The sequence below is a fragment of the Durio zibethinus genome, chromosome 9 (assembly GCF_047325235.1).
Source record: "Durio zibethinus cultivar Kanyao isolate XHJ-2024 chromosome 9, ASM4732523v1, whole genome shotgun sequence".
In the NCBI taxonomy this organism is placed as follows: Eukaryota; Viridiplantae; Streptophyta; class Magnoliopsida; order Malvales; family Malvaceae; genus Durio; species Durio zibethinus.
Genome location: NC_143170.1, coordinates 12,301,994 through 12,315,209, shown reverse-complemented (window position 1 = coordinate 12,315,209; position 13,216 = coordinate 12,301,994). Strand labels below are relative to the sequence as shown.

The window sequence follows — 13,216 nt, the reverse complement described above, 5'->3', positions numbered from 1 at the left end:
AAGAAAACAGGTGAAACTTTAAACTAAAAAAGCTTAAACAAAAAGAGAGACAAGGAACCCTGAATAACAGAACCAATTCCTGCAAAAGTTAGAGTTTTAAACTTCCTTACCAAGAACACGCACAGAAGAAGAAAAAACAAAATCAAACATGAAATAATAGGCGCAACACACTCTAAAATTTAAAATGTGGACAACTCCCATACCTGTTTTATATTTTCCACCAAAAGCAGCTACCGAACCTTCTTCCCCTGCTGGTTTTTTTCTCCTGCTATTTTCTTTCTAGTTTTTTTGCTTAGCCTTTTTTGCTGAACCGTGCCTCCTCTTCTCTGCTGCGTTTCCTTTTTTTTTTTTTTTTTTTTTTGCTGAAGTTTTCCTCTACCAGTTTTCCTTTTTTGCTGTTTTCTTCCATAGGCTTCCCTTTTCTCTTACGTTTTTTTTGGTCTTCCTTTCCTTGCTGGCTGCTGCACGCCTTTTTTCTTTTAGGGTGATCCTCCCTTATTTTTTTGCTTTTTCTCCTCCTAGCCCCTCCCGTTTGTGCATTTTTTAGTCTGCTGTTTCACGCAGTTTTTGGCGCGCCACTTCTTCTTTCTTCTGCCTCCTCTTCACTGGTTTTTTACTTTTGGGCTTCTTGTTCTCCCGTTTCCTAGCAGCATTCCTTACTTCTGGTGTCTTTTTTTTTACTATTTCTGTCGTTTCTTCACTGCTGTATGCGCTCCAAGAACTCCGATTCTGCCACCCTTTGCATCCTCTTTTCCTTTCTTTGCCGAATACCTCTTGTCTCCTGCTCTCTTCAGATTTTATTTGCTTTTCTTTCCCCCCGTTCTTCACCTCCTTCCCCGTTTTCTTCCTTTATTTTCACCCAGTTTTTTCTGTTTTTTTCCCCTCAATTTCCTTTTCTTTGGCAGTTTTCTTTTGCCTGCTACCCACCCCATGTATCAGTTTGCAGCAGTTTTTTTATGTTTTTTTGGTTTCCACCCCTCTGCCGCGTGCCTAGCCCATGCTGCTTGCAGCCCCACATTACCAGCCACGATCCCATGCAGCCTTCTTGCGATTTTCTGGCTTCCTCACGTGTTCAACTTTAACATGCATGGGTTTCTCATGCACGGTCATCCAATAAGGCCACATGGGCCCTTTCATTTGTGGGCATGTTTGATGGGCCATTTTATCTTGAATTCCATTTTGTTTGGGCTTAATTCATTTTGTTTTAATTTTTTTTCTTTTTTTTTGGACCTTCAAATTTCGTTTTTGTTTATTTATTTATTTATTTATTTTTTGGGCAAGCTTTTTTGTTGTTATTTGTTATTTATTATTTATTATTACTTTTTATATCTTATTATTATTTTTCATTACATTATATATATTTATTATTATTAATTTTTATTTTTTTTTATTTTTTTAAGGGCTAACCATGGGCTATTAATGGGTTTTGAGGATTAATATTTCATCGGGCCTTTGATTGGGCCATTTTAGGGTTTCACTCAAGTCTATGCAACGAACTCCACTATAGGACCTGCATTAGGTCTCATCTCGAAGCATTTAGAAATGGATTATATGATAGGTTAAAAAAGCTAAGGTCAAGGCCTTTTTGCAAAAATAGAGTTCAGATAAAAATAATAAAATATTTCAAACAAAATTAGGTATCTACAGTGGTTATTGGTGAAAGTTGTGGGTCAAAAGGGGGTTGAAGGGCCTTGTAGTTTTTGGGGGTGAGTTGTTGAATTTGGCAATGGTGAAGAGTTGTGCAGAATGTGGTGGTGGTGGTTTGCTATTGGTGATGTGGGGTTTAGTAATTTTGTAGGGGAGTCGGTGGTGATGAGGTAACTTATAGTGGTGCAGACAGTCGAAAGGATGGTCATTGGAAGTGTTTTAGTTATATGGTTTAGCAGTGTTTTGGTGGTGGTTGTGGTGGTGGTGGTGGTTACTAAATGTGAGTGGGGCTTTCGGCTGAGAAGGCTTAGGTGGTGGTGGCTACCTAGTAGCTTGTTTTGGCTTTTTTTTTTTAGGATAGGTTGCTAGTGAAGCGTTTTGGTGCTGATTGTAGCTTTGGTGGTTGAGTTTCCACTATGGCTTGAAGGCTATCGTGACTTTAAAGGGATGGGCCTTGGTTCTAGTTGATCCTGCATGGAATTGTTAGTTTTGCTCCCTGAAAATTGTTTCACCCCTGGTGTGTAATTTTTTTAGCCACGTCCCCTGTGGTAGACTTTAAATAGGATCATTATAACCAAAATTCTGAACCATCCAAAACCTAGGAACTTAGCATTTAGAGCTTTGTAGCAGCAATGGCTTCTAATTTTTTTAAAGGGAGAGAAAGTAAGTTAGCTGGCATTTAGGGTATTGGGTTCATAATCAATTGGTACTAAGGGTTAGTGGGTGAAATGGGGGTGAAAAAAGATAGCTAAAAATAAGGGGCAACAGTTTAGGGCTAAATGAGTAAGGGAAAGGCTACCATTCGACCTTCTCTTTTTTGTGAATTTTTTTTATTAATTTCAATTTTATTTATTTAATTAATTCAAATAAAATAAAATTGGGCTTTAAAGTTTAACTTGGACTTGGAATTGGACTTTGGACTTCTGTTAGGCTTTTAAGTCCAAGTGACTCAAAATTGAATTGGATTGGGCTTTGGCCATGCAAAATAATTCAAAAGTAAAGAGTAACCTGAAACAAAGCCTTATCACGTTCAATCAAATAAATCCAATTAAAATGCTTAAGTTAGTCCAAATCGAAATCTTTAAACCAAGCATAAAAATCAAACAAACTCCAATTGTCTCAAATAAAATTAAATGTCTACAAGTACAATTTATTTATATTCTTCAATCAAGTACTATAAGCTTTTAAACCCATCTCCAAGCATTTTATTTTAAGAATGACTAAGTCAACTATTTATATTTACATAAAAATAGAATATGTAAATAGAAAAGTCTTTATTCTTGAAAAAGTTAAAAAAGGCAACCTTTTTATAAACTAATTTTCAGACCAATATATAAAATTAATTTACACATGTAGCAAAAGCAAATGAATAAAAATTAAAAGCAAGGCACATAAAACAATAATATGATAAAAAGTTTTTGTAAAATTATACATGGAACAAAAAAGGATACGATTAATCAACTTTATTATGAAGCATAAATAAACTTCAATCATTTTTAAGCATAAGCAAAGAGAAAACATATATTGAATTCATTACATATCTTTAACAAAAAAAAAAAAAAAACAAAAACAATAACTTGCAAACATAATTGTTTTTACAATGTGCCATTAATCTTCCAAACTTCATATGTGTACATCACTATAAAAGAATCATCCTAATCACAAATGATCAATGGTAAAACAGACATAACAAATTATATTGGGAGATAAACAACCAAATCCATAATATAAATCCTACAGTTAAATAAGCAATATTGTTGCGACACGTTCGTTCCATTTTTTTTTTACTCTTTTAACGTTTCATAATTTTTTTTTCATTAGAGCCACTTTTAATTCTAAAAGTGGCATTTAGCTTCCTTTGGATTTTAGAAACAGTTCTCACGATGTATCATTTAGCTTTTACCCAACTGGTGACTACTTAATACCATTTGTGGATATCTATATTTAAATTACGAGGTATTATCTATTTTAATCCGAAAGTCTCATAGTTTTATCTTATAAAAGGCACCTTCAAATATGGGTTTAAGTCTCTTATTATATATTATAGTAAATCCTCAAAATATCTCGATGCAAGATTGGAGTGTCACAAACTTTTCTATTAAAACTTGACATCCCCATCAAACCTAACACAAAGTACATATAGAATCACAAAACTAGGATTACACCAGACGTTAGGATTTTAAAGGTGACTTCCACTGTATAACATTTAGCTTTATCTAGATTCTAAAAGTACGATTTGTAGAGATCATAAATACTCTTTATTAATTTGAATTTTATTGAAATTTCATAAACTTAAATTAAAATTGAACTAAATGCAACAAAATCAAATGAAAGATTATACTACAAATATTAATGAGATGAACTAAATCAATATCCATACTTTTGTATTGTATATAATATATGAAGAAAGAAAAGAAAAGAAAATATATATAGTATATAAATATATTAAATATTAAACATATAAATAAATTAAACCAAAAAATGTTCTTTTTTTTTTCTTGATTTATTCTACAAAAGATTTAACTCCTTTAATTTTATTCCTAATTGAAATTTTTTATGACATAATAAACAAATCATTGCCCTTTGGAAAGAACTTACGAGGTATTATTTACTTTGACTTAAAGATCTCACAACTTTATTTTACAAAAGATGCCTCATAAATATAAGTTTAAGTTTCTACTTATATAACATAGCAAATCCTCAAAATAATTCGACGTGAGATTGGGGTATTACACTAATTTTATATTATTGATCAAAAATATTTTTATCTTTTTTGTACTTTTTGGTAATAATAGATCATTTTATATAAAAAAAGATATTAATAGAGGTGTCAACATGGTTTCTAGATTTTAATTTTTTTAGTTCTTGGGTAGAAAAAAGGATATTAAAAAATTATATTTTTAATCAATAATATCAAATTAACCTTATAAAAAAAATATGACAACAAAATTTATTAAATATAAAAAAGAAAAAGTAAATTAAGAAAAAAAATATATAAATCAATGATATAAATTTTGCAAAAAAAAAAAAAACTCATTATTACTATGTTGCGTGGCAACTCAACTTTCTTCTCTTTTTATTTTTTACTTGTTTGCCCTTTTTTTTATTGGTTCATCCTTTTTTTTAACTTTTTAAAAAAAATTTCTTTCTTTAATTTTTTTAATTAGATAAATTTTTTTAAAAAGTCAATGTATATGTACATGATGCACACTATTTCACTTTCTTTACCTTTTTGAATTTTTTAAAATTTTTTAATAAGATAATTTATAACAAAAAATAATTGATAAATAATTTTTTTTAAAAAAATATTGATAGAGGTATGGATAACAAAATAACTTGTATCCAATAGGCTTCGATTTGTTTGGATCCGATGGTATGTTTTTCAATTTGAGATCAAATCAATACTTTTCCCTAAAAAAAAAAAGTCGAGTCGAAAGTGGGTTTATACTATTTCGTCTTGCTTTAACTATATATATTTAATTATATATATATATTATATTGATAAAGTTATTATTTAATATCTTAATTTAATAAAAATAGTATATTTATATATACTGAAGATGTAATCCATCAATCCATCTATTATATAAATTTGATTCATTTTAACTTTTGCTTGACCTTTATGCAAGGTCTGACATATCACCTTATGGTTTTTTTCTTTTTTTGTTTTACAATCATTTTTAAAATTACATAAATTTTATGAAAAAAAAAATATAGGTGTTCATGTGGTATCTTAATTTATTTATTTTTAAATTAGATAAATTTTACAATAAAATAGTCAATGGATAGCAATGGCAAAACAATTTGTATCTAATAGGTCCCAACTCAATTGGGATGTCTACGTAGTACGCAATAAGCTTTCTTTTCCCTTTTTGCATTTTAAAATTTTTTCTCTTTTTAATTAAAGTCATCATGTGAAAAAACATACCAATGGATGTATCCACATGGTATTTTATTTGGGTTTTGTTCCTTTTCAATTTTTTAATTAGATAAATTTAGTAGTGAAAGGTGTCAACCAATAAAGATGTTAAAACAATCTGCATTCGATAGGTTTCGATTCATCTTGATTTGATAAAGAACAATATTTTAATCAAAATTAAGTCGAAATGGGTCGACTATTTAAAAAAAAAAAGTCGAGGTTGGAAGCATATTTAAGATGTTTTATCCTCGTCTATTTTAAGGTATATAAAAAATTTTAAAAGTATATATTTATTATTTATTTTGTTATATATATTATATTAATAAAGTAATATTTTATTTTAATTTAAGAAATTAATATTTTAATGTCAATATGGGATGTTAATATCACATCCTCTATGAGTTTTCTTTTTTCATTTTTTGTCATTTATCATTTTTTTCATTTTTTCCATTTATTTTTTATTAGATTAATTTTATGAGAAAAAAAGGCTAATTAAAATATTCACATTTAATTCCCATTTGTTTTTATTTTTCATGTTTTTTATTTTTTAATTAGATAAATTTAAAAAAAAATGGTTAAATAGAGGTAGTAAAATAAAAAATTTTAACTTACGACAATGTGCAGGGTTTTTTTTTAATTCAAATAAATCAAACCGAAATTTTGAAAAAAAATCATTGTTTTCTATTTATATTTATACCTATTTTTATAATCTATAATATATAAAAGTATAACTAGAAAAACTTTCAAAATGATGGAAATGCTTATTTGTTATTGATTATGTATTTAAATTATCATTGTAAATATTTTTATTGTTACATATTCACAATATTTTCAAATTTTCATGCGAATATGCTTATTATTATTTACTATATTTCTAAATTACCGTTATGCATTTTAAATTATAATTTTGTACGAATATTTGGTCGGACCTAATTTTTTCATTTCGTATGAATATTTATTTGTATATGATTTTGTGATCATCAAAATTTGACTTTTCGATTATTGTTTCTTGATATTAACTTAGGGTTTTTATTCTCCTTTATAAGACAATTAAAATTATACACAAAACGTTGCTTAAGTAGAGAGAGATTTAGATTTAAAGTCGAAGTTCAAAGCCTAAATTAAAAGAAATCATGATATAAAAGTTTTCATTATTTAATTAAGTTGAGAATAGAGATTTTTTCTTGACAATTCTATTGTTATGGTTAAGGATGACAACGAGCTGAGTTGGGACACATTTTTATTCACTTCGAATCTGACCCAATTTTATAATAAAAAAATTCAAATTCGAACTTAACTCGAATTTTTTTAAATTTTTTTATACCTGAATTGACCCGATATTATATAAATTGTATTCGACCCGACTCGATTTGAAATTAATAAAATATTATTTTTTAAATATAAATATGTATTTATATAATTATATATAAATAAAAAATAAAAAATAATTTTTAATATAATATCGGGTCGGGTCGGGTTTGTATAAAACTCGAACTTGACCCGAACCCGATTTTCTTTTAATAATATCAAATTCGATCCAACCTGAAACTTAGATTTAAAAAAAAAAAATTGACCTTATGTGATCGGATCGAATCGAAATCAGTTGAGCTTGAGTTGAGTTACTAACCTTAATTATGATATTGGAGTGTGTTTAATTTTAGGTAAGATCTAAGTTTCATGATTAATTTTACACAACCTTAAATTAAAAATCCTAACTTTTGAATAGTAAAGTATATAAATAATAATTTAAATTTGAACTTAAAAAATATCCCGTAAAGATGAATTAGAATAAATTGAGTTGAAATTTTAAAGTGAAATTGAAAATTATGGGATTAATATATAGGAAAAGAGGATTTTAGGAACGGCGACCACTGCAGTTCCGTCAAGTTCATTGTTTGTATTTTAAAACGCAAAAATACTACAGCGAAGAAATACGAATGCAATGAAATGAAAATGTTAGTCAGAGACACGTGGTTTGTTCCCTTTCCAATTTAGACAGCATGGACAACAAGCAAAAAGCAAAGTCAGTGACGTTATCAATTTGGGGAGAACAACAACAACAACAAATTAATTAATCCAATCTTTGAGATGCAAAAAGAAAGCTCGTGGTCTGTTGTATGGTTGATTCGTCAAAATCCCCAAGAATATTACAACTCAGATTCGATCTCTTTTTCATTCATTCCTTCATTACACAACGTTTGACCCTATTCTCTTCATCCATGGCTTCTCTGAATTTCACTCCGGTTCGTTACAACAACAGGAACTCGGCTGCTGACTTTGCTGTCGCTCGCCATGCTCGTCCGAGTATGACTGGGCCCTCTCGAGTTGGGTTCAAGGTTTTTGCTTCAGTTTCTCAAGCTGAGCCAGATTTGAGTGTGTCTGTGAATGGGCTCAAAATGCCCAATCCGTTTGTGATCGGGTCGGGTCCTCCCGGCACCAATTACACCGTCATGAAGAGAGCCTTTGATGAAGGCTGGGGCGCTGTGATTGCCAAAACTGTAAGTTCCTTGTGTTTTTTGGGTGGTTGATATGGTGGTTTTAGTTTGTTATATAAAAAAAGTTGTTATTTAGATCATACTTTCTTACGGTTTCTCAGCAATCACTCAGACTGTAGGGTTTAATGGAAAAAGAGAAATCTAATTGTCTTTGTAACATAGTATTTGACGATAGAATCAAGAAACTGATAAGGGCAGCGATTCACATTCTTCTTTTCCTACAAAACAAAACGACTTCCCAAACAAAACTACTTCCCATTTCAATAAAACTTTCCTGAGAAAATTGCTTAAAAAAGACAAAAGGTATCTTGACATACTGTTGCTTTTGTACCACATTTTTACTTATGTTAATTAAATAGATGTTTATCTTATAACTTTTGGACCACATTGGATGAGTGTCAGTTGGGCTGGCTTGCATATCTTTCTCTTTTCCCCTTAGCTATCTCGCACGTTTGACCTTAGTCTTTTTGTTTGAGCTCCCTCAACTTGCTATTTTTGATAAATACGATTTTGGGCTACACAATTTGAGCAAGTCTTTTCCTATCTCATAAAATACCATCCTGCTCATCTCTGGATTCCAACCTGAGATCTCCAAGTTTTAATGGCTGAGCTCCTGAGATTTACCCTTGGGAACTTATTTGCTAGTACTAGATATAATATGGAAACTGAAATGCTATTCAATGTTGTATTGACAACCTTGTTTTTAGGCATTTTTACCTGTTCCCCCTTTCTCTTATACATCTGGAATATGCCAGTCATGGACATTTGTGTACTAAACGTTGAATCTTTGATATCACATTATTCTGCTAGGTGTCACTAGATGCTGCCAAAGTTATTAATGTAACTCCAAGGTATGCCCGGCTACAAGCAGGAGCAAATGGCTCAGCCAAGGGACAAATAATTGGGTGGGAGAACATTGAACTCATCAGTGATCGCCCTCTTGAAACTATGTTAAAAGAATTTAAGCAACTGAAAGAAGAGTATCCAGATAGGATTCTTATTGCCTCCATTATGGAAGAATATGACAAAGCTGCCTGGGAAGAACTTATTGATCGAGTTGAGCAAACTGGGATTGTAAGCTCTATTCTTCACTTAGATTCTATGTTTGTTTATATCTCTCATGTTTAAAAGAATTAGTCATCTAATTATCTTGTTTCTAGGATGCCATAGAAATTAATTTCTCATGCCCTCATGGCATGCCTGAGCGTAAAATGGGTGCAGCAGTTGGGCAAGATTGTGCGCTGTTGGATGAAGTTTGTGGATGGATAAATGCAAAAGCGACTGTTCCTGTATGGGCAAAGATGACACCTAACATCACTGACATCACAATGGTGTGTTTACTTTCTTTTTCAATTGTGTCACTTTTTATGTAGAACTTACTTTCAAATTCTGATGTTTAGTAGCATTTGAAGAACATAGCATCTTATGTTTTCGAAGCTTGTTTAACCTTATCATGGATTAAGCATCTGAGATGCTTATTTGGGAACCTATATTTTTGGCCTTTATGACATCTTGTCTCTATCTGGTCTGCTTGGACTTTATGCCATGGTTCATAACAATTTCTGTTAGTTGAAACATTTATGTGTAAGACTAACTTTTAAATTTTGTATCATGCATGAAAGTGTTCTGTATTTGGCTCCCAGGGATAAAATGTCCATATTTCAAAACTCATGGCATTTTGTTATTTTGGTAAGTTGAGCCACCATTAATCACCATTTTCATCAACAGAGTAGTTTCTGAAAAATCACTATAAATTTTCTCATCTATAAAAGGAGGAAGAGATTTAAGCCTTAATTTCCAGCTATAAGCAGAATTTTCATTGAGGATAAAAAAAATGCAACAGTCTGTTTCTTCCATTTGCTTGCATAAATTATTGTTCAAGATAAATGGAAGTGGACATCATTTGTTGTTTCTATAGATTGGAGATATTGAGAATCAATGACAAAAAAGATAACAGATTGAAAACCTATTCATTGTTGTTTTTATTGAATAATTTTTCCATGATTATGAAAAGGGAGATGAACCACTAAATGGAATTTTACCCCTGCCAGGAAAAAATTATTTTTAATGCTATTTTCCTGAATTTATATTAAGCTAGATTTATCCTTGCGGTTGAAAATTCTACCAATCAAATTGCTAGTTTAGCTTTGAGTTCTATTTGATTCTTTGGAACAATTTTTACCATTAAAAAAGGGGGGTTGAAACATTATTGTTTGGAATTCCCATTAGAATGAAAGCAATAGAAATATATCCTTACTTTTTCCTTCTTTCAAAATTCCTATTTTTCCTGAGTCATGATAATATTGATTTACTGCTGATAAGTGATATTATCCTCCTATTTTATGTTTTTAGCCAGCAAGGGTGGCTTTAAGTTCAGGATGTGAGGGGGTATCTGCCATTAATACAATCATGAGTGTGATGGGAATCAATCTTGATACTTTACGTCCAGAGCCCTGTGTTGAGGGGTTTGTATTCTCAAATTTAACAAATTTCTGTTTTCCACTGGCTCAGAATTCATCCCAGAAGATTTTATGCACTTAAATTTTTGTTCACAGCTACTCAACTCCTGGGGGTTATTCTGGCAAAGCAGTCCATCCTATTGCACTTGCAAAAGTAATGAGCATTGCAAAAATGATAAATTCGGAATTTAATGACAAGGAGTACTCACTTTCTGCCATTGGGGGTGTTGAGACAGGGGGTGATGCTGCTGAGTTTATTCTTCTTGGAGCATATACTGTCCAGGTAGCATCTGGAAGATAATTCTTAAAATTAGTTTTATGCTATAATGTCACTATTGTCTCTTCTTACCTCTGGATGAATTAGTCTCCTCCTTTGAATGATATGTCTTGGCATTAAATTACAAACTCCAAAGTTATAATCTGCCATTCAAATTTGTGTAATGCATATTCACATACTGTTTTCTTTGTAATGTATCACATAATACTTGATTTAGATTTCATGATAGAGGAGTTCCTTTGGTGTCATACCCACCCTTTTTTTACACTAAGCTGATATACATGGTTGTTAATCTGCTCTTTATTTACTCAGGAATGGCTTTATTTTATACAAGAATTGTTTGGTGAAGCAACACTATAGAATGGATTGACAGTCGTCTTAATATGCATGATATCAGCTTGTTAGAATTACCATTATAATCTCGTAGGTCATATCTTTTCTGTCAGGATGGGAGCATATAATATTTCAGACCTTGAATTTTGAGATGCTTTCCTGCCCTCCTTTTCCCAACAACCAATTGACACTGTAACAATGTGGAGAAAATTGTTTCCCGTGATGTTGGGTTTCTAAAATGGTTTAATACAGTGCTGTATTAACCTTCTTCTCTATGACTATGAGTTGCAATTGAAACTAGTACTCATAGATTGTGAATTTCTTTATCAGGCCATATTTTCTGATTTTTTAGAATGAGTACATCATAATTTATTTTTGAAGTAGATGATTTTGAGATTCGGGCCATATTTTCATGCCCAAAGCAGAAGGTAAATGGTACATTTTTATTTTATTGGTTTGAGGTTGGCGTACCCAGGGGGGGAGGGGGCAATGTTGGTATGACTGTGAGGAAGCAATCGCTGATTTGATGTAAATGTCTCCTATTTCTTGCTTTTGTCAAGCTACGCTTTGATAAACGATTAGTGCAAAAAATTGGTAACATTGTGGTAAACACTTCATATGACTAAATGAATATAATCACCCAATGTGAACTAGCCCAAACTTGTTTCTTTTTTCTTCAATAATAACTAGCCTAAAATTGTTGAGGACATTAAGTTTGGTGGAATGTTATGTAGTGGCACAGAAGTACTCTTGAAATCTTACTATATATTTTTTCTTAGCCTTTAACCTGCCAATTGTAGTGATAGTTTGACAGTTATTCTTAAGTTATGCATGAATATGATTTGCCGAGAGCAGAAGTTACTTAGTTGTCAGCCATCTTTGAGCCCATATTTTGTTTTGCGTCCTTATTTTATGAATTAGTGAATTTCTTAATCAATTTCTATATAGGTTTTAAGCTTGCATCATCACCTATGCTTGTAGGTCTGTACAGGTGTTATGATGCATGGCTATGGCCTTGTGAAGAAACTCTCTGCGCAGCTCAAGGATTTTATGAAGAAGCATGATTTCTCATCTATAGAAGATTTCAGAGGGTATGTGCTTTATATCTTACAATGGCAATTGCACATAATCTTTTTTTGTTATTTAATCTCGTTTCTTGGATGGTGGCTCAGGGCATCCCTTCAATATTTTACAACTCATACGGATTTAGTGCGAAGGCAGCAAGAAGCAATTCAAGAGAGGAAAGCCGTTAAGAAAGGTTTGCAGTCTGACAAAGATTGGACAGGAGATGGCTTCGTGAAAGAGACTGAGAGCATGGTTTCTAACTAATTGGACTGCCAAAGGAAAGCCTTCTCTGTCTATTGTATGATTCTAAATAAGTGGGTTTTTAGTTGTATGTGGTTGAGAGATGTCTTTCTTGTTCTTTGCATCTCAGAAAGGGTTAATCGTACGAATGATTGAAGGTGCTGATGTAATAAACCAAAAGACAAGTTGTTAATAAGGAAGTGCAGCTGTTTCATGTAGCATGTTCAAGTCCATTACAGTATATGGAGTTAATTACGCATTTAACCTCATAGGAAATATGTTACTGAAGTGATTTCAACCAAGATGAGTAATCTCTTTTTTCTAGAGGGTTAATATAATAATAGTATGTAATTTAGCGCTCGAACCGTACCACTGGTTATGATTCGGTACTTAATAGAAAAAATATTCACGATTTGGTATAGCTAACTGATATCATGGAGTTAAAGTTACATTTGGCAAAAACATATAATTCTTTAAGTGTCAAACATGTCATAGTATTGACATTGTTGCCCATTACATAATCCTCCAAATGATACTAATTAACTAGGTAGAGGGCAATATAAGGGCAAATCATTCCTATATATACGCAACAAGGGAACAAGAACGAACTTTACATCAAGAGTAACTTCATTGCGTGCATGGTTCATTACATGCTCTGAAGATGAAGCAACGACAAGTAGAAAAAATCCGCTTTAGGTTTATGAAATGAAATGTTTTCGATAGAGTATTAAATTGAGTTTATAGACTTATTATTATTATTATTATCTCCTCTTGAAGTTAT

At 31.4% G+C, this 13,216-nt stretch overlaps 1 protein-coding gene across 2 annotated transcripts; it reads left to right on the top strand.

Annotated features, from left to right (window-relative positions):
* The first annotated feature begins 7,671 nt into the window (after positions 1-7,671).
* PYD1 (pyrimidine 1) lies at positions 7,672-12,656 on the top strand. 2 transcript variants are annotated; one of them, XR_016345188.1, is made up of 7 exons: positions 7,672-8,064; positions 8,872-9,135; positions 9,222-9,392; positions 10,414-10,526; positions 10,617-10,803; positions 12,079-12,221; positions 12,303-12,656. XR_016345188.1 is itself a non-coding variant. In XM_022910773.2 (7 exons), the coding sequence occupies exons 1-7, from the start codon at positions 7,684-7,686 to the stop codon at positions 12,457-12,459; spliced, it is 1,383 nt and encodes a 460-aa protein (XP_022766508.1). In that variant the 5' UTR covers positions 7,672-7,683; the 3' UTR covers positions 12,460-12,656. The 2 variants fall into 2 exon arrangements, 1 of the variants encoding a protein (XP_022766508.1); XM_022910773.2 differs by having other exon boundaries at positions 12,112-12,221.
* Positions 12,657-13,216: the final 560 nt, after the last annotated feature.